Here is a 22,465-nt window from a genome sequence, read left to right as displayed (position 1 = left end):
GGGTAATTACTGACATTTATCTGTTTCCCTGGACTTCTTGCTTGATTTTGTTCGGGAGAAAGTGTCAACTTTAGATGTTGAATGTCACTCATATTTACAATGAAATTATGAAAATGTCACACATAAGCAATATGAAACCTTGGCAGCTATGTACCTAGCAGCAGCACTTCAGAACTGCTGGGGATATTTTAAGGCCCATTTTAGACCACTGGGTTTCAGAAAAGAGGATAGTTTTTTAAATGAATTTCTTCGCCTTTGTCCACTCACAATAAAGTGTCACTTAAATTGCCTCACTTCTCTCATTACTTTCTAGTAAAGCGCTCTAGCAGCAAAGCAGGATTCCTGTATGGGTCAAGGCCCCTTACACTCTTTTTAGGTCTCGCCTGGCGTTGCAGTGCAAAGAGCTGCACGCTGGGTGAGAGATATTGTAAGAGAGCAGATTTCAGAAGAAGACTTGAAGCCCTGGCCCTCATTTCCATTGGCTGGCATCACTGTTTATGCTAAACGGTGGCCTGCCACTGGAAATGAGCTTTTTGGTTGCCGCCCTTTCGCCTTTTTGTCCAGCCCATCCGGACTGGCTGGTCTGCTTTGCAGCTGTCCTGAAGCATGTTCTTATCTTTGTTGGGGCCATCTATTTTCACTCAGCCGCGTGTTTACTTTTGCATTGCGCTTTCACTTAAAGTGAAAGTGAAAGCGCGAACAAATATAAACACGGCTGAGTGAAAATAAATGGTCCCCTGCCTACCCGCAATGGCGAGCGCTTGTAAAGCGTATTAAATATCTTCGGCCTTTAGCCTACACGCTTGTTCTTTCATCGTCTCTGGGCTGTTTATTTCTGCTTCTCGCTTCACGTTACTTTCTCTTGCTTCCGACCCTTCGCCTTTCCGCCAACTCTCCTCTCTCGGTTATTGCTGTGCCTGCTCTTGACTATTTTGATCTCTTCCCTCCGGTTCCCCTCAGTCCACCCCGCTACTTCGACCCCTCTTTCATTCGTGTTTCATTTTACCGAAGACCCGGGCGCGGCCGAGATGCTGCAGTGTCTGATCTCAGGCCCTAAACGCTCCGTCTCCTTTTCAAAGCAGACAGAGGTGCTGGAGGTGCCGAGAGGCTCTCGTGAGGGGTGTAAGCGCTGCAGCTCTCAGAGCGCGAAGTCAGTATTTCTCCACCTAGAGCGGGCTGGGTCTGTTCCCGATGTATAATCTCGGTGTCTTTTCGTACATTATGTTCTTGTGCTGTGCTGCCGCTGTTTCTCGAGGCCTCTTGCGCCGCGACACCCTGCGGTACGGGGTGTCCATTCCTGGCTCATTTTGGAAGCATCCATTATAACTCTGTGATATGAACACATTCATTTGAGAGACAAATAATGCATACATTTCCGTCACATTGTGCAGATTGCACAAAAAGGCCTCCTTGCGCTGTGCAAAGGCACTGCATAGTTGTGAAATAATCAGAAAGCAGGCATGAAAACATTTCAATTCAGATGTTTTTAGCAGTCTTTTCTTCCACTGAGTGTTGGGAGTAATAACAAGCATTTGCAATGCAATAGGTCTCGCATTTACGCGAGCTTGAGCTATTGACATTGCAAATAACAATGCCTTTTATTATTGTTTTCTTTTTAAAAACCTAAATAAAAGGTTATTGTTATTTACAATGCCAATAGCTTAAACTCGCGTAACTGCAAGACCTATTGCATTGCAAATGCTTGTTCTCATCCGCTGTCAACTCCTTAGGCAGTGAATCGTAGCCCTGTTGCACTCTGTGATGCCTAGACATTCCTACAGTCCTTTGTCACGTGCGCAGGCGAAAGGCCATAGATTTACGAGGGGTGGTGTAAAACGGATTACATGGGTAGTCAAGACACAGAGCATAAAAGTCTGAGGAGGGTGGTGCAGTCGATTGGAAAGTCAGCCTGACAAAATCATAACTAAAGGTGCAGCAGTTGTCTCAATTGAAACAAGCAGGCCTGTCACACGTAAAACTGGATACATTGAGACCAGAATATGCTTTTGTGTTTGTACATTGGCTTTTCTTACAAAACGCTTGCACAAAACTTTCAGAATAATCTTTTGCACAGCTTTACAATGTGAATGGTTGCTGGATAAAAGTAACGCTACATGTATGCTATTTGTATTATCAATATATTTCAATGTTAAAAGGTGTGATAGAAATTACTGTTTTTTTTTTTTATTGATTGGTCCAGGAGGCTGCGGTGCCCCGGCAGGGGTGCATACATGGGTGCTAGTACACCCCAGGGAGAAATAGGGCCACCTCTCACAAGGTGGAGATTGAAGTTGTGCCTCTATAGAGTTGCAGACACTTTAAACATGCCTATTTCACAGTGGAATACTCTGCTAAAACAGTTTTCATTGATTTAAGGCTGAAAATGATTGATTATGAGTAAAATAAAGTGCTGCAATAATGCCGCAAAATGTCAATTTTTGTGCCACAAAATGTCAATTTTTTTGCCACAATATTTCAATTTTTGTGCCGCAAAATTTGCTAATCTATACCGCAATATCCTATGGGGTCTGCCTAATGCCCCTTCCAGTTTTTCATGCAGTTAACATGAACATCTTTAGGTGCATCTTTTGAGTGACCACTGTGGAGAACAATTGGTTTGTAAGTGTGATACAATGTTTTAGGAAAGTCAATTCTGACAGCAAATGGTCTTCTTGACTAAAATGATTTGTTACCGGCTAGTCAAGCTTCATATGAATAATTGCTAATGTGTTTTTCCTGAAGCATGTAGAAAGATCATTTTCCATTAGCCAACAAATTGGTTTTTAAAGTCTTGTTGTTTCTCAGTGGATCACAGAAATAACACAAGTTGTTCCTCGTGTAAGATGCTGTCTTATGCCATAGGTTCCTCGTGTTTCAGAACTTGTGACTAACGAGTTTTGTAAAAGATATTCACATTTGTTTAAAGATCCCAGCAATGAGATTACAGCTTGTTTGAGTTGAGCTCTTACAAGTAGTACCTTGCACTCTGTAATATTGGGACGTATTGAGAAAAGCCTTTTCGGATTTATTGTAGCTAGGTGCTGATAGATGATCATATATAAAAATTGCACTTCGGTACCTTTCCAAAGAGATGGCTACGATAATACTAAAGGTAGGATATGTAAGCTAAACAGTAAACAACCTCTATATGTGCAACAGGACTCACAAATCAGCAATAATTAACAAGAAACCTGAACAGTGGGCTGTCTTTCTGGAGAACACTTATTTCAAGAACCTCTGTGGTCACCAGAAACGATCAACTTCTGAGCAAAAGAACTAACTGGATGGCCAAATTAGATTACAGTTTGGGCAATAAAGTTTCAAAAATAATTTAGCCCCACTGAACAGCCATTTGAACAGATGTAAAATCAACCAAACGTTTGGGACATGTCTCTTGAATACAAAATTCTTCTATAAAGCGCAATACATCTTTCTAACCTCTTTTAGCGTTTATTCTGTGAAATCTATTTATGGGTTTTACATGGGTTATGTTACTAAAAGGTGCCATAGATTTATATGTGTATTCCAGTATTTTTGTATTAACAGATTCTTAATTCGTTTTTGGCAACAGGAATGTTTTATTCCATGCCCTTGCTGTTAATCTCAGTACTTTTGATTCTAGAACAGTCCAAGACTTTGGTCCAAAGACATGACGGGTTTACGGTCAAAGTCCCACTACCATCTCCATGGCCGTTTGCATAGGTTAGCACTAGATAATACTACCTACATAAATATATACACTCCAGGCATCTTCCACAGACTCAATCTCACCGGCCCACATGCAAGTGCTTAGTTAATTGAGTCCAGTACCCTTCAATGTACCACAAGGCTCGTCAGCTGTTTTCTTGTCTCTGCTTTCATTGCAGCTGCTAATTTAGATTTAGCCGAGTCAAGATCATTTGGTTCATGTTCCCTACCCTTGGTACACATCAGTCACTGATAGGCGTTTAGACCAGGAACCTGGGACCCAAGGTATAGGTCTAACAATAGAGCACAAACAGTGACATTCTTACCTAGAGTATTCGTGCTAGGAGATAACGAATCAAAAAGTCTCCTTCACATTATATTTCAGATTCTTCCATACGTTATTTCATGATTTATAACATACAATGCAAAACGAATTTTTAAAATAAATAAAATGATTAAATGTTACGGTTCAGTTTGCATCTTTTTATAGATTGCAATTACAATTTTGCAACCACATTTCTACTCAGACTTGCAAACAAAATACTGTATATTCGAGCAACAAATACAAAAAGCTTGGAGAATCATACCTGCTGTACCACGAATAAGTTACTTTGTTGAAAACAGAAATATTATGCTCTGGGTTGTATTTCTGAAAAAAAGGGAAAGAAAAAAATGAATGTTTATGCTAGTAAGTAAAAGCCTACGTCCAAAGCAAATTCCACCTTTGTGTTTTAGAGGTTTCATGATTTACATTAATGTATGTCACAGTCTCTTATAAGCAGCTGTTCATTAGGATGCGGATATAATTCTATCACTAAGGTGGTCACTGCTGAACAGAACCAAGAGGTCAATGTGCATCAGTAGACAGATCATTACAATGTGCATCAACCATTATTCTCCCTAAAAGATAATTTGGAGTTGCTCTCTGAAAATCTAATCACAAACCAATGTCAGATATTCAGAAGAGAAAAAAAGTAAAGAAGAAAAAACTACAAATAAAACCTGAAATACATGGCTAACCCGCTTATATATACCAATTAATAAAAATACTAACATAGCAAAGTCACACATAGTAAACTTCTAGAATTTATATTTTTACAAAGTTTTTCTTTGAACAATCAGCACCCGACAATAGCTGTGATCAGCAGTATTTTAGACAAGCTTCTATATAGAACAAGCATTTGCAATGCAATTGGTCTCGCATTTCTGAAAGTTAGAGCTCTTGGCGTTGAAAATGACAGTTTTTTACTTTTTATTTTATTTGAGTGATCATATTTGCATAGCGCTATGGCCATTTGTATGACCTTGCACTGCTGGAGAACCAGAAAATGGGAAATAGGTTATGAGGGAAAGGAAACAAGAGTAATATGGTGCCTAAAAAACAAGCATTTTCAATCCAATAGGTCTCGCGTTTGCGAGAGTTTAAGCTATTGGCACTGTAAGTGACAGTGCCTTTTATTTATGTGTTTTTAAAAGCAACACACATATAAAAGGCATTGTTATATATAATGCCAACAGCACAAACTCTCCTAAATGCGAGTCCACTTTAATGGTGGCTGCGCCCCTTTCTTTAGACGCTGCTCACCATATTCAGTTTACAGAGAGCAGCATCTAAAGAAAAGGGTACGGCCAACATTAAAGGGAAAGCGCAGTATGGGGCACTTAAACCCAAAAAGAAAATAAAGGAAGAAAGAAAGAATTGCAGCCACTAAAGTGAAAGCGGAACGCACTGTAAATTAAATAAATAAATAAGCACAGACACTAGAGTGTAAGCAAACCGCACTGTAAATTAAATAAATAAATAAGTGTGGCCGCTATAGTTAAAGCGGACTGTGCTGTAAATTAAATAAATACATTACTATTAAAAATATAAAAGCGTCCCTTTAGTGTTCCCCCCTCATACTTCAAATCAATAGGCTCAAAAGTGAATAACCTCCTGTGGGACGGCAAGCCAGCTAGAATAGTAGTGATAAAGCTGGTTAGGAGCTGGTATGACGGTGGTATTGCGCTCCCACACGTCCAAGCATATTACTGGGCCTCTCGACTAACAGTAATTAATCAATGGTTTCATTTGCCCCAAACTGACCCTGCGTATCAACTAGACAGACATACCTTAGGGGTGGGAGGACTCAATCGAGCACTATACAATAAAAAGCGAAAATCAGACCTTATAGGACCGACCGCACATACCGTCCGCACATGGCATACAGTAACACAACACCTGGGTTGGAACAACAAACTAACACAACACACCCCGTTGTGGGAAACGGGCAGACTTGCAACTTGAGGAACAGTAAAGGGTTTAGGCAAGGGGACATAATAGGGATCTCACGATTGGGTGACCTCTGGAAAACTGAAAAAATACTCACCTTCACCCAATTACAAACCCAATATGAGATGGCACCCACTGAGCTGTTCCAATACTTGCAGGTTCGACATGCATTAGAAGCGGCCATCCCGCCAGACACGAGCCTACCAGTGTCTTCCCCAATGGAAGACAGACTACTCAAGGAATACATAGATAAAAAGGCTATATCACTCACATACCAAAAAATCATCAATAATCAGGCAGATCCTATGCAATTGTTGCGGGAAAAATGCCCAACTGATGTGGGAGAATTGGACGAAACCGACTGGCGGGAGGCACTAGAAGCCCCAAGGGTGGTGGCAGAATCCTCCAAGTTACATCTCATACAACTCAAAGTGCTCCACGGGACATATTTTACCAGAGTAACTTTGGGCAAGATAGGAAAATCCAATGATCAATTCTGCTTGCGTCAATGTGGTGACATTGGCACCTTTTACCACACACTATGGTAATGCCGTGATTAAATTGTATTGGGCAGCAGTGAAGGGCACAATTACACAGGTTAGCGAAAGACCAGTGCCGTCTGAGCCTAAATGTTGTCTTTTAAACATCTGGGTGCCGGCAGACCTGAATCACACCGTCAAGGCCTGGGCTGCCCTGGGTATGTCAGTAGCGAAACGTAATATTGCCAGACATTGGGGGGCTAGTACAGCACCACTCCTCCAGGACTGGTGTAAAGATATGGACATGGCCATGGTGGCTAAAATGGCCACATATATCCACAGAGGATGCCCCCAAAAAATGGGAACGAATGTGGGGTAAATGGAATGCATTTAGGGGATGTATCTGTACTCCCCCGACCATAGATCCTTCCTCGGACGATGATGACTTATAGCAAAATATCTGTTCATTGCTAAGCCTATAATGTACATCAGAAATGTAATTAACCTATGTACTCATGGTTATATGATGGACACTACAGTCTCATGGAACTGTACTTCTGTAAATGTTTTGATTGCAAGTAGTATCCTCAATAAAAAAAAAATTAAAAGTATATATATAAAAGCGGGCGGCATGCTGCATTGTAGGAAAGCACGTCGTGGGTGGAATAGGGTTGGTCATTAAAAAAAAATAGTGCTCACAGCTGCGATAAAGCAGACTGTGTAACAACACAAGTAAAAAGTCCAGTCCGTATGGGAGGTTACAAATGCAGACAAGGCAGTAGCAAGGAGGGACGACTATGCCTATTTATCAATCAAAAGCAACGATTTCAAAAGGACAGTAACACGAGCCAATTAAAAAGATAGGCAGAGCTTCTATTTTATAACTCAATACAGCATGTCTCGCAGAGAAGCGCATGCCCTGCTCAGGCACTACCTAAAAAAGTAACAACATCCTGGAAACAGCAAACACTCATAGGGAATGCAAGATTAAGCAAAGCATGTGAACAACATGGTTACCTTAATTCACTTGAACTTGGCCATATCACAATGAATGATGACATTATAAGCCTTCTACCGTGCACAGCCACAAACTGTATTACGGATAACATTTGCGGAATACCCTATCATATGATGCCAACTGTACCGCCTGAGGAGGATGAAAGCCTAGATGACCCTCCACAGCTCAGGCAGCAAAGGCACGCGGCCGCGAAAAAAAAACACAGCGGCAGTCGCTCTGATTTTATTTGAAAATTGCAAGTGGTTCGTCCATGAAGCGGGCACTTTGCCAGGGAGCTGGGCATGTTGAAATGCTCCTGCGACATCTCTGGGTGTGCTTCAGGTTGTCCCAAGTGCCTCAAAAAAGCATGGACTTATTATATTTCTATGAAATGGTTTAAAAAATGGAGCATAACAGCAGTAAAAAAAATTCCACTTGCAGCATCAGTAATCACTGAAACACTACAACAGTCAATAAGCCACCCACACATACTAAACACAGAAAATACATATGCAAGTTGTGTACACTAAGCGCGCGCAAGAAAGAAGGACTAATTTGCTTATTAGAAAGAATATATAGATTCTGGTTTTATATTTTGCAAGAGGCAAAGACCACCAGAAAACACAGATCAGTGACATTTTATAGCCCACCCCCTTGGAGCTGCAGCTACTAAACATACCACTTCAGTTTTCTTCGCAGTGTGGCAACCCAGCCAGGGTGCTGGGCGTGGCATAATGCAGCTGTGTTGTGGCGTAGCAAACAGAGAGCCTGTTTTCAGTAAAATGTTAACAGGCAGCAAAGGCAGGTGGCCGCCGAAGATAAAGCTTGGCTGCAGTGTAGTGTCGCGGTCTAAGTGACGCGCACTACGTCGGGGGTAGGAACGCGCGTAGCGGCCAGATCGGACGCTACTGCGCATGCGCGTGAGTCAGCGCGGCGCGAGAGCAGCGAACGGAGCGTGTAGCCCGGCGCTCTCTCGGTAAAGTGTATATATAGTTGAATAAAGGTTTCCACAACCTTACTACCTGTCTCCAGTGTGTCCTTGGGTAGCACCTGCCCTCCTACTGTGAGAAGCAACTTTACAGTGGCGACGGGGCTCGGACAGAGCGGACCCGGTGCCCCTCAGTGAAGGAGGCGCCCCCAATCAGCACATAGCAGGTAGCCCTACGCAGTGGGACGACACAACGAGTGGAGAGCAGATCCAGGAGGTCGAGGACAGAGCCCAACGCACCGAGAGAGCGCGGCAGCGGCTGACGGACACCAGAGGAAGGCACGAGAACAGTGAGTGTGCCCTCCACGTGGTAGAAGACAGCCAGGGGCGGACGGGAGCGGCAGCAGAGACCCTGGCGGAATCGGGTGGAGACGGCGCAGGTAGCTCCAACGAGATCCCAGCGACCAGAAGAAGAGGGGAGAGGACAGAAGCGCCAGGTAGCCCGAGGAAACAAGCAGATGTCAAGATGAGTGCGCAGGCATCAGCCTTAACAACGCCGATTCCGTTCCTCCCAAGGCCAGGAGAACCCCAAATGAAATGGGAAGACTGGAGGGAGTACTTCAAGAATTACCTAGAAGCGCTGGAAGATGAGAACGAGGAGGCGTTCTCCAGCGCCAGAAGGAAGAGGATACTCTTGCACAACCTGGGACCAGAAGGCATACGGGTATTCCAAAACCTAACACCAGTCGCCAGGCCGGCAGCGGACACCGACGTGTTCAAACACGCCCTGGAAGATTTGGACAACCACTATCGTCCTGCAGTTTGTACCTCCATCGACCGCTACAACTTCCAGCAGAGGAAGCAAGAAGCGGGAGAAACAATAGATGATTACGTGGCGGCACTGAGGAAACTTGCAATAACATGCAAATACGGAGTTCTACAAGACGAATTCATCAAGGACCAAATCGTGATGCATACGACAAGCAAATCAGTGCAAGATAAATTGTGGGCGAGTGGTGACGCGACGCTGAAAGACGTGATCGCCATAGTGAAGAGGGCAGAGCTGACCAAGTGCTGCGCAGAAGCAGCAAAGAGAGACCAAGCCCCAAGACTCACGATAAACAAGGTAGACGACGCGGACCAGTATAGAAGAGGAAAACCGGCGCCCGGAGACTACAGGGGAGCATACAAGGCGAAAGGAAAACCGGGACAGCAGTGGAAACCAGACAAAGGAGAAACAGCAAGATGCTACAGATGCGGGAGCCCGAGCCACGCGGCACATGACAAACGGTGCCCCGCCTTCAGAGCCAAATGCGCTTTTTGCGGCCTGGTCGGCCACTACGAGAAGGCGTGCAGAAGGAAAGAGAAACAACGCGCGGTGACATTCGTAGCACAGGACATAGGTGAAGAAGAAGACGGCCAGGAGGAAGACGATGAAGTCCTGTGCGTGGAAGACCAGGTACTGGGCATCGAGAGTAAAAGAGCGCGCAAGCCCCAGTGCGACATGCTCATCGGAGGGGTAGGAATCACCATTGTGGCGGATTCGGGGTCCCCTTACACGATCGTCCAAAGATCGGTATGGAACGAGAAGTTCGAACCCACACTGGGCCCACGCCTGGATCCACCCGACATACGACCAGTCACCTACACAGGGGAGCCCATCCCGATGGTGGGATTCAGGAAACTGCCATTCCAGTTCAAAGAACGCAGCGCCCACTGTAAACTATATGTCGCGGAGAAGGGACCATCAGTCCTAGGGTGGATGGACCAAGGAGAGTTGGGGATACAGCTGAACCCAGGAGGGGACATCCAAGTGCTGGTGACTTTGGACGGAGAAGAGTTGACAGCAGCGAAATGGCGGAGCGGACACCCGAAAGTGTTTGGCGGCAAGATTGGTAAACTTGAGAAGTTTACCCACAAGATCGTCCTCAAGGAGAATGCCAGCCCGGTGGCGCATAGAGTAAGGAACATACCGATTGCAGTGAGAGAGGCGGTACGACAGGAACTACACCGACTGGAAGACGGGGGAATCATCGAACCGATCGACAGCGCGGAGTGGTTGGCGCCACTGGTGGTGGCCATGAAACCGTCAGGCAAGGTGCACTTATGTGTGGACCTCCGCGAATTAAACAAATGCATCGTGGTAGAAAAATTCCCCTTGCCGCGCATAGAGGAAATGTTGGCCCGCACGAAAGGCGTGAAATGGTTCTCCACCATCGACCTGCAATCGGCATACCACCAGGTGGTGCTGCATCCCGCGAGCAAGAAACTGACGTCATTCATAACGCCGTTTGGATGCTATCAATTCTGTCGCATGCCCTTCGGACTAGCGTCTGCAGCAGCAGTGTTCCAAAAGCTGATGGCCCGCCTATTCAAGGGTGTAGAGGGAGTACAATACTTCCAGGACGATATCCTAGTAATGGGGAAGGAGCTAGAAGACCATGACGAGAAGTTGGAAGTGGTGTTAAAGATCTTGGAGGAACACGGACTGATGGCGGAATGGGCGAAGTGTCATTTCGGAATGACATCGGTCACATACCTGGGGCATGAGATAGGAGAACAGGGGATAACACCGAAAAAAGGGAACGTGAAGGCCATCTGTGACGCGCCCCCGCCCACGTCCAAGGAAGAAGTAAGGTCCTTTCTGGGAATGGCGGAATACTACAGCAAGTTTGTCCACCATTTCGCCACGAAAACACACAATATGAGACAACTCACGAGGGACAAGGCGGTGTTTGCATGGACAGAAGAGGAGCAAGAAGAATTCGACACAGTGAAACGCGAAATCAGCCAGGCGATCCCGCTGCACGGGTACGACCCCCGGGGAAGATCTATACTGATGACGGACGCAAGCGAAAAAGGGCTAGGAGCGGTACTCATGCAGGAAAGGCCTGAAGGTGGAACGGAGACGATCAGCTTCGCGTCCAGAACGTTGACGTCTTTTCGAACAAAAGTTCAGCGTAATCGAAAAAGAGATGCTAGCCATGGTCTGGGCCATGGGAAAGTACCGCCAGTTCCTGTGGGGCACACGTTTTCAAGTGAAGACAGACCACAAACCCCTAGTGAAGGATTTGACGTCCTGCGGCCATGCTAGCGCCACACCCCGGATTGCAAAGATGACGCTGAAACTCCTTGAGTACAGGTACGATGTGGAGTATATCCCGGGCTCGAGGAACAAGATAGCGGATTACCTCAGCAGGGCGTCAGCAATGGAAAGGGCCACCAGTGGCACGGAGGAAGAAGACGAGATGGTAGCCCTGATGGACGACCCGGAAAAGACCATCAGTAAACAGGAGTGGACAGACGTGTATGCAGCAGACGGTGATCTGGGCGACATCAAGGAGTACATTATACAAGGGTGGCCGGAGAGAAGACGACAGAAGCCCAAGGTCCGGCAGTTCTATGAGGTTCGAGAGGAGCTGTCGGTGGGGAACGACGGAGTGTTCGTGTACAGAGGGAACAGAGTAGTACCACCGGAGAATATAATACCGGACCTGCTATCCATATTACACGAAGGACACCTGGGAATTGTGAAGACGAAGGCCAGGACCAAACAAACGTATTGGTGGCCGGGGATGGACCTGCAAATAGAAAGGCACGTGAGAGACTGCGCGCAGTGCCAAGGAGCGGACAAAATACTAAAGCCAATGAGGCCGGCACTAGGGAAATTCGCGATTCCCAGCAACCCTTGGGAAGAGGTGGCAGTGGACATCTTAGGACCAATACTGGATAATCAGGGGATACCGAAATACCTATGCGTATTGGTGGACAAGTACTCCTAGTGACCAGAGGTACACACCCAAGAGGTCATGGACACAGACACAATCTTGCGCTTCCTCAAGGAGGTGTTCCTCAGGGAAGGCATCCCCAGAACGATAATCAGTGACAATGGACCCCAATTCACCTCGGACAAATGGTCCAAATTTGCTGAAAGGAACGGCATAATACTCAGGCACACGTCGATTTATCATCCGGCCAGCAACGGACAAGTGGAGAGGTTCAATAGGGTACTCATGGGCTCTATACAGGCCGCCATCACGAGGGGCAAAGACTGGGAAAAGGAAGTACAAAGCACCATCTGGGCATACCGCATCACCCCCACTGGCACAGGGTACAGCCCCTTCCAAATCCTACGAGGAAGGCAACCATTCACCAGAGACAATGTTGCTTGGCAAGAGAAGACAATCACCAGTAAGTGGTCTCCAGCGGTTGTACAACACAATCTGGAACAGGCACAACGCATTTACACGGAACACTACAACCGCAACCGGAAGGTGAAGGAGGCAAAGTTGGAAAAAGGGGAGTGGGTCAGAGTGAAGCTGGCAACCCTACAGCGAAAAGGAGAAAGCAAGTACTCCCCACCCCTAAGAGTGGAAGAAGTGTACGACCGAGCAGCATTGCTCAGTGACGGAAACGTGTGGTCCCATGACCGCATGGCTAAGTGCAACAAAATCTTACAATGGCCCCGGGAGGACACGGAAGGGGCGACACCATCAGAAGGCATGACAAGGGGAGCAGGAGCTCCTAAGGGAGAAGGTGGAGAGAACAGGAGAGAGGAACAAGACGGAGAGAGAGACATACAGGATGGATGGGCCCCAGAGGAAAGAGCCCGGGAAGACGAGGAGGAAGGAGTAAGAGAGGGCCAGGGCACTCCGGAAGGTAGAAGAGGGAGCCCGGTCGCAGAAGGAGGTCAAGAAGGACATACCACCCCGGTAAGACACACCCGGGTTGGGCGTGCTGTGGTGAGACCAGCCAAGTTCAGAGACTATGAAATGGACTGACCACCAGAGTAGGCTTAGAGTGTTGTGTGGTATAAAGGGGGAGATATGTAGTGTCGCGGTCTAAGTGACGCGCACTACGTCAGGGGGTAGGAACGCGCGTAGCGGCCAGATCGGACGCTACTGCGCATGCGCGTGAGTCAGCGCGGCGCGAGAGCAGCGAACGGAGCGTGTAGCCCGGCGCTCTCTCGGTAAAGTGTATATATAGTTGAATAAAGGTTTCCACAACCTTACTACCTGTCTCCAGTGTGTCCTTGGGTAGCACCTGCCCTCCTACTGTGAGAAGCAACTTTACATGCAGTAGCGCAGATTTTAATAAAAAAAATGCAAGTGCAGCATCCATGAAGCGGCCACTTTGCCAGGGCGTTGGGCGTGGCAAAATGCGCCTGCAATGTAGCGTAACAAACAGAGCTGCCAACTTTGGGCCCGGGGAATTGGGTTCGAGTCTCAGCGTGGAATGTACAAAAAACACATGCCGATGGTTAGAAATAAATTTAAACTCATAATAAATATAATTTATAAATTGCTGAATATGTACAATTACGCGATCAGTAAAAAAAACATGCAGGAGCAAGAAAAACAAGTGGGAGAGGGAAGTGCACAGAACCGGCTCCCAGAACAGGCGCCCTCTGACGCATCTGATGAGTATGCTCATGGAAGTACATAGCTGTCGTGCCTGCAACGTCAGCTACGATGAAAATGTATTTAACAAAAGAGTGCTTTGAAATTGTACAAAACTACAGAGTAAGGTCACATTTAACTGTGACAGTCCTCACGGGAGTTTACAACAGTAGAAAAGGAGGGACTATTGAAGAAATTAACCAACGAAAAAGAAGCATTTCCAAAAGACAGTCAAAGGAGCCAATTAAAAACATTGGGGGAAGAAGTGCAGAGCTTAAAGCCCATATTCTGAATATAGCATGTCTCGGAGAGACAATGTAAGACTTGCCTAGGCAAGACGTAAAATGGCCTTTGACCCATCATTGCCTTCCTCAGCCTGGGCAGGTTGTCAATCATATGGGAAACCTACAAAAAGGAATAAACACAATAGGCCGGGCACTGTCATTCCACATCCACCCAAGGAGAATCAGCGCAGTCAGGTATTTACACACCAACTACACTACAGTGCCGTAATAAAAGGATCATGTGCCACAATACCTGTATCAAAATGCATTTGTATCACTAAGAGCCAACCTAAGCAGACTGAGAAATATGTTAACACCTTCATCATATGAGGATCTCCAGTTCAAACAGTGATCCCAGGAACTGGCAGTGACCCCATATATCCCCAGATTCTACTCCATTAATGTTTTCTCTATGAACTATTCACATGCCAAACCAGGTCAACCTGACACACATGCCTTAGGATGTAACTGGTGGCCACAATTGCTACAGATTATACCTCCGAAAGCTCTGACCAACGGATGAATGAAAACACGAAAGACTTGAAAGATGCAAGACAGCCAGTAGGATTGTCTTCACCAAAGACATAATACTCATCTTCGATCAGAGGCTAGGTGTCATGTGAAGTTGTCGGTAAAAAATCATAAATCCCACCAAAAACCCATATAGTGAGACATCTGCAAAAGGCTCTGTGTTCCAGTAAAATCACAGTGGCATATGGTGGCATAGCTGAAGATCAATGGATGTCAAATGAGCCTACCTGTCATGAGACACCAAGTAGGTCCTGGTCAACCTCAACTCATGGTGAATGGAACCTCACCATGTCCAGTGACAAAAAGGAAATTGGAAAATGATATGGCTCTTACACTCATGAGGGAGCAAATTGCTGAAACTTCAGATGCATTAGAGAGAGTAAGATTCTGTTAGACCTACCTTGCCACTGGTTAGGTCAACCCTACAAACTAGTGCTAGTCATGACAGATTCCTTTGGTGTGATAGCAAAACACATAAGCCCTCCCCATGACATCTCCTTCCTTACAAGACCTGGGTGATGTGCTGTATATTGATGTCTACCTCAGTGACCCAGATATGCATCCATGTCCCTAATTTCCATTAGTTCCAATGAGTAGTGTGTCTTGCATCACTTGTTTGCTCAATACAGTGATTGTGGTTAGCACATTCCACCACATTTTCTTATAATCATTTTATATTGACATTTTAGTATGTACAGTATGCAAGGTCATGACAAGAAATGCATGTAGCAACTTTAAAAAATATCATGAGAGAACAGAAATCAAGGCAGGCAGATAACAGATAATCATCTATACCAAAAGAGTGCCTTGAGACAAGAAAGTACATGATCTATTTAAAACATAGAGGAGGAACATTCACGTGTATCTATGATTATAATTCTATGTAAAAGTAGGCTAAACTATGCCAAACTAGGCAGGAGATGGGATGGAGGGAGGCTGAATCTCCATGGTAAGTGGGGTAGGAACAAAGAATCCGGGTTGCTGGATAAAGGAGCTGGACCAGCGAAGCGTACGGAAAAGCAAAGACACAGTAATTAGACCGTGAGGTCCATGGAAGAAGGGAAAGAAATTGGTACTAAACATATGGGTAGGGTCTGATGCCTCCCAAGGGAGAATGGACAGGAGATCTTCCGTGGCTGATTTAGGGTGTGTATATGAGGGTCCCTGGGCTTGATCCTAGACCCACTGGTCTTATTGTGTGAGGTGGAGAAGTGGGGGAAGGGAATACAAGACAGCACATGAGGAAATGGTGGATCCACTCTGTGATTCGGACAATTTAAAGATAAGCCTTTCCCATTCATAGACTATCAGGCAGCAATGAAGCCCCTTCACTTCTTCCCTACAAAAGGCTACAGCTTCAGCCCTAGCCCAACCGTCCAAGGCCCGTTGCTTCATCCTGCTAAATGAGGGCACTGGGTTTGCCACTTCAAGGAAACAGTGTGTTTCACAAGGGTCAGGCCTGAATCCAGGACGTATGTAGCTATTTTGTCTTTCTTTGATCGTCTGTAGATACCTAGTGCCCCAGCCTCCTGTGTGTTCATCGCCTGCATGTCCCATGATTACTGAGGTTTTCTCTGACATCTGCCCGGCATAGACTCAATCAGGGGCAGTCCCACAGCATGTGTTTGAAGACGTCCGCAAGGGTACTGCATTGGGTGCATGTGTCAGGTTTGTCAGGAAAGATCGTATGACTCAGTTTGGGGGAGAGGTAAGCCCTATGCAATATGTAAAACCGAATTATATTTAAAACAAGTTTGCTGGAGATCTTCCGAAGGTATTCTGAGGAGCTAAAACACTCTTTTATCATGAAAGGCTCCCAGAAGTAATGAGCATGGGCGACAAGATCCCTGGACAGCCGAGTGGTAAGGCTCTACCAATTGCCCATCGTGTGTAGATTATTGATAAGCTGGTATGTAGCAGGTTCACAGTCTCTTGAGTCACATAAGAGGCTGCAAATAAGGCCAAATTTAAGAGAGAGCCCTGTAGAAAGCAACAAATGCCTCATGGATGTCCTGCTGCCAATAAAGCTGGGAGCCATCCGAGGGATGAAGTGCTTTCACTGGAGGTTGTCTGATCTGCCTCTTAACCAGCCACACTAACAGACACCCGAGTGCGAACAGGCGATGTGCGCTGTGTATAGATATATTACAGTCATTCAACCAGCAAAGCTTCATCCTCACATATCTGGAGTAGACAGTGTCTGAAGTGCCGAATCCTCAACAGCTCTCCTTCCAATGTCAAGGCAATTTTTTGGCACCTTGTCCAGTTCATGATTTATTTAATGATTGTCTCTCGCCTAGGGAAAACTTCTCCCCCGCCCCCGATAACCACTTTGAAGGCATCCCATTCTGTTGCCTGGTAGGAGGTAGACCCACCATTGTGTTAAAATATTTAGCTGGTTGGTCAGTGTGTGAAGCTGGCTTGGTATATGTGTACATTTATGTAAGTGGGCACCTTGCACCAATCCAGACAACCCTTATGGTGGTTTTAGTGGTCTTAGACAACCATAGAAAGCTCTCTAAGTGGTAGCTGTGGAGAGCAGCCTTCAGGCTTAGTTCAGAAGGAGTGTAGAGCAACTTGTTTTACCTGAACATAATATTATAGGTATACATTAATTATTATTATTATTATTTCTGAGTTTATAGAGCGCCTGGTTACACTTAACAGTGTGTCCCCGCGCTATCAAGGATTGTAGCAGCACCTACTCAGCAAAACAAAGAGAGCAGATGATTAGCCTTTGGGGAAGAGAAACGTCTTCAGCTCTTTCCGAAAAGTCAGTTCTGATGTTTCTGTCCGTAGTCGGGGGGGAAGTGTGTTCCATCTGCGGGCAGCTAAGGAGCGGAACGATCTCCCACCCATCCTGGCTCTCTTGATTCTAGGAATCGATAGGAATCCACTTCCAAGGGAGCGCAGCTGCCGAGCAGGAATATAGGGAAGAAGCAGGCTGCGCAAGAAGCCCGGGCATTTCCCCTGAATTATTTTGTGGGCAACGCATAGGGCCTTGAAATCAACACGTTCCTTAATAGGAAGCCAGTGTAGTTTCTCCAGGGATTTTTTCGAGGAAGCTCTTCTTGGTAACCGATTAAGTGAAAAAGAACCACACAGTGTATTTATAAAAATATGTATTTATTATAAGACACTCACTAACATATACAAATATCTCCTAGCCGGAGATATACACAATGTACACAATACTTTGCAATAGAAACAGGTAAGTAGCATGAAATACACAGTGGTCACCAGGGGGAGACCAAACCATATACTAAAATAGTGGTATGTGAACCACGACTCGAGTCAAGACTATACCCAGAAGACGTATAAGCAGAGTGGGAAAACGACCACAGGATCAATGCAAGTCAATGGGTAAGTTGCGGTTGCAAGTTTAAAGAAGAAAGACCAGTGGACCCTGAAGAAACCCCGTGGAAGACAGAAGGTTGGAGAGCCACCCCACCCGTGCATACCCTAGGAACCAGGATATCTACACCAGGGAAGCCGGGTGCATAGGTGTGAAGTGGTGTCGGAAACCGCTGTTGAACCCAATGGAGGACTTCAGGAAAATGACGCTGCTGGAGAGGGTGAAAATGTCCGGTGGAACCCAAAGGCGGATTCAAGATGTGAGTCTATGCCACTCAGGAATGACCCGGAGGCACGGAAGACGAATGCCAACCGATGTTGAGTATTGCAAGGAAGCTGACAGTGACCTTGAAACTGCAGTTGCGCGGACCAGGCGATGCTGAGGATGATCAGGAGCCAAAACCCAGCTGTCTCATGTCGGTTGTCGAGAGTTGAGGGGTCGGGGTCCGTCGGGAGCACCAACAAGCCTTGGCAACTGCAATCAGCGTGGAAGTTGAAGTAGGTGCAATGTTGGGACCAGCAAGGTCCAGGGGACTCACCACAAGTAGGGGAGTCAAGGCAGGAACCAGCGCGATCAGGAAAGCCCAAAGTATGCAAAGATGACCCTCAAGAGGACCCACAGGCCGAAGGCACTGGAGTCGTGAGAAGACCTCAAGCAGCTCACTAAAGATGCAAGCCATGTGGTGAGGATGTAGATCTTGATCACTGGAGATGCTTGAGGGTGGGGCTACTTGAAGCCTGAAGATCTTGGTGGAAGGAGGCCAACAAGCCTTTGCAACTGCAAGTCGATGCGGTGCAAATGGGTTTGGTTCCTGCGGCTCAAATGAGGGATACTGTCCTCAAACTTGGTGAGAAGACAGGGCATACCTCAAGGGATGAGAAGAACCACCCCCTGTGTTGCTGAGCCTTTCATAGTCCGTGGGAAACCTTCACTTCAAGGGAGAATCCTTCAAGTGTCTTGGATGCCCACAGGCCTTGGAAGGTTCCTGTATGGTGCACAGGCACAGACGCTGCAGCAGACAAGTAGGGCGACAAAATCAGGAGCAGCAGGAGTCTTGCTGGTTGCAGCCCTGATGCCCAGAGCGAAGTCCAGAGTGCCCAGACGGTTGAAGAAGTGTTGTCCGAAATGTATCTTGCCGCACAACAAATCTGGGGACCCACCCTCAGTTAAGCCCTTTAAAAACCCTATGGAAAGGGTTGGGACGATACAGGGACCCCTCCATAAGGATGCTCCCCTGTCCTTTGTCTAGATTTGTGCCAGTGTGGGAGCCAACAGCTCCGTGAACTGGTTTGAACATGACTATGCATAGAGGGCACCAAGTGTGCCCTACGTGCAGACTATGTGGCGCTGGGAAGCGCCCCCACCCTGCCCCAATACACTAAACCCTGTCTGGGAGGTGGTCACATCTCCCTGTGACAGGATACCTATTGTTCTACCTTCACCCGCCCGAGCTTGACTCAGCAGCACGAGGGCAGAAATGTGTCTCTGGCCGGCAGCAGCCCTAGCTTGCTGTCCGGGTCTAGAAGACTGGTACCGGGAGCACCAAGAGCCTCCCAGAGGAGATTTACCGTGCATGGAATCATACCTCCCACACCGTTTATGGTGTGGAGGTATGACTCCAACATGTTTGATTCCAAACATGATAGGATTCGTTACAGCCAGTTTTGAGATGGTCATCGTGTAATGACGCGGTGCCACTATATATGTCATATGGCTGTCTCACAACCCAGGAGAATGGACTCCATGGGCTGTAGGCTTGTCCTGCTCATGCAGGGGCACCCTCCCACTTAGAACCAAGCACCCTGCCTTCAGGATTGTAAGGCCTGCCTTAGGGGTGACTTATAGGTTTTAAGTGTAGTGATCCTGGATGTAGGTAAACCTATATCTTTCATATTTGGTGTTAGCACCAACGTACACAGGCTGCAATAGCAGGCCTATAGTTACAAATTGAGTGGTCTCCCATGGGTGGCATAATACATGCTTCAGCCCATTGGGGACCCCAGGTGTACCTATGCCCTGGGTACTTTAGTACCATATACTAGGGACTGATAAGGTTACACCAGTGTCCAATCTGGGATCTACCTTAGTACTTACCAACCAATTTAGGGAAAGTAAGCACAATGACTGGGGTCCTGATTAACAGGATACCAGTCAGACTAGTCAGAAACAGCATTACATCAAGCAAAAAGTGGGGATAACCATAAAAGCAGATCCTACTTTCCTACAGTCTGTCAGTATGGCCCCAAAGGACAGGTCTTCTAGTGTCAAGGGTTGGAGGTGCCATGTGGGCATGGGAGGGGTGGGTGTTCTGCCCCATGTCAAGCCAAGTAGTAAGTGACTGTGATCTGATTTCACCCTGCTCAAATATTCTGGGAACATCCACCGCCATGGACCTGCTCCTGGGATGGGACATGGCCCCTGTGTGTGTGATGAGACTGCTGTCCGTGTGGGCGGCGCAACCAGTCCTTGACCTCATCTGGCTGTGAGAGTGTCGCCTAATCCCAAGCCTCAATGGGTTCAAGAAAAAGTGGGCTCTCTAATCAATGTAAATTTTGAAGGAAACAGGAGGGCATATTTAATGCCCATTTCTTGCAATTTTCTTTTGCCGTCTAAAAAAGAGGCTTGCTGGTGTTGGACCACCGGCGTGTTATTAAAGAAAATCAAAAACCAGTGTTCATCTATCAGGGTGGGGTCCGGATGTTTCACCCTTTTCAGCATTTTGGTCCTTGTACTGAAGGATTTTGGCCACTGCTGGTTATGGAGAGGTCCCAGCTGGGGGGCAGCGGGCTGACACCCAATAGGCTTCATCAATGGAGAAGTAAGGCAACAGCTCAACGTGCCCCTAGGGCTCAGTGTTGCATGCACAGGAGCCCACTGTTTATAAGGCCATGTTCCAGGCAGAGGGGCAAGGGTCCATGTCTATGGAGGAGGCTCAGAAATCCCCTCTGTACTATGTGGGCGATGTGCAGGGCCAACACGCAGCAAAGTTTCCCCCCGCCAGGAAGGGCTTCCAAGTTGCTTGGGGTTCCCAGAGTAGGGGTCTTCACAGTTGACACGCCTCAGGCCACAGGTTTCTTGTGAGCCCAACTCAAGAGAGCGTAGGCTCCACCACCGCAAGCCTACTCACTGCAGCCCCTATGGGCGCATCTAAATTCTTCGGGCCCCACCAGTCGTTACCAGGCCCAGACTTACTGGTCAGGCCACCACGGGAGATCCAGGTAGGCTAGGGAAGCAGTTCTCTGGCAGCCGCAGGCTTGCTCCGACTCTCCACAGTGACTCCCACCAAGCTGGCAGGGCAGCCAAGCTGGCAGGGCAGGAAGGCTGCCCTGGAGAATGGGAGTGCTGGGTCCTTCAACGTGCTCCTAGGTGCAGGCTCTCGGGTCCCCCCACAAAGTACGGCCCCCCTTTGCATGCCATGAGACTCTTTCAAAGCTCTCTGGGTCCAGCTGACCCCCAGCAGGGGATTGAGGTGTTAACTGGCACTGCCTCCAATTAGGACTATGGAAGGCCGGAGCCATAGTTGTTTTTGTGCAGGAAGAAACCCCTTCCTGCACAAAAACAATGATTAATGGCATTTTCCTCTTTCTATGCGTGCTGCAGAATCCTACGCCTCCCCTGGGAAGGCGTAGGATTCTGACGCATTCCCAGATATACAAAATGTTGTACATTTGGGAATGTGTCAAGTTCCATGGTGTAGCGTGGGAACACCCACAGCAACACCCATGGAAAGCACCTTTCACGTAGAGGAATGCGTGAAAGAGGCCCATATTTTACATGACCATGAAAAGTCACACAAGGTGACTTTACGTGGCTTTGTAAATATGGGCAAGCCCATTGCGCGACAGGTGCATCAAAAAAAAGTGCTGCACCGGTGGACTATGGGCTTGTAAATAAGCCCTTCAGTATGACACTGACAGTGAAATAGGTATGACCCACATAGCAGTTCAAGACAGCACCAAACAGTTTACAAAAATATGTGGGTAATAGACAAGATGGTGGCAGTACAGCATTAATCTATGATTGTGTGAGGGAAATGTGCAGCAGTATGTATCCATAGAAGGCCAGGCCCAGCACATAAGTGATAGAAGCTAGTATAGGTTCCAGAGGGATGGGTACACTCAACAGCAGCAGTGAGACAGAATTAATGGCTAGTTAGTTGTGGTGGTTTCCTATCCACCTCTGACAATGTTAGAGTGAGACTTCCTGGTGATGTGATAAAACACAGTATAGGGTGCACTGGCCACTAGCACCACCCCTCACATCATGGTGTATTTGACAGCCGGTTCCTATTAGTCTGAGCAGTGCTATGTCCTCTGCACATGTCTTGGAATTTATATGCGGGTTGCAGGGATGTGCATGGATCTTATACATCATGCTAATAGTTTGGCTATGCAATCTAGCAACTTTGGGAGTTGCGGCAGCTGAGGTTGGGCATCTTTTGAACGTAGTTGGAAGAATCCAAAAGGTTTTGAATGCTCCCTTAGGATATCTAAGGGGTTTGTGTTGTTACCTAATGTATGACCACCTATGGTC

The 22,465-nt window shown here is 46.9% G+C and overlaps 1 protein-coding gene across 3 annotated transcripts in view; it reads right to left on the bottom strand.

Moving 5' to 3' along the window:
• Nucleotides 1-22,465, bottom strand: part of LOC146805741 (ATP-binding cassette sub-family C member 2-like) — a 417,933-nt gene that overhangs the window by 308,381 nt on the left and 87,087 nt on the right. For all 3 annotated transcript variants that reach the window (XM_085623042.1, XM_085623044.1, XM_085623043.1), the window contains exon 2: nucleotides 4,275-4,336. In XM_085623042.1, coding sequence (XP_085479168.1) covers nucleotides 4,275-4,336 — 62 coding nt within the window. The remainder of the gene's footprint in view (nucleotides 1-4,274; nucleotides 4,337-22,465) is intronic.

The sequence above is a fragment of the Triturus cristatus genome, chromosome 8, assembly GCF_964204655.1.
Source record: "Triturus cristatus chromosome 8, aTriCri1.1, whole genome shotgun sequence".
Taxonomy (NCBI): Eukaryota; Metazoa; Chordata; class Amphibia; order Caudata; family Salamandridae; genus Triturus; species Triturus cristatus.
The sequence above is the reverse complement of the archived record's forward strand: the minus strand, read 5'-3'. Positions and strand labels throughout refer to the sequence as shown.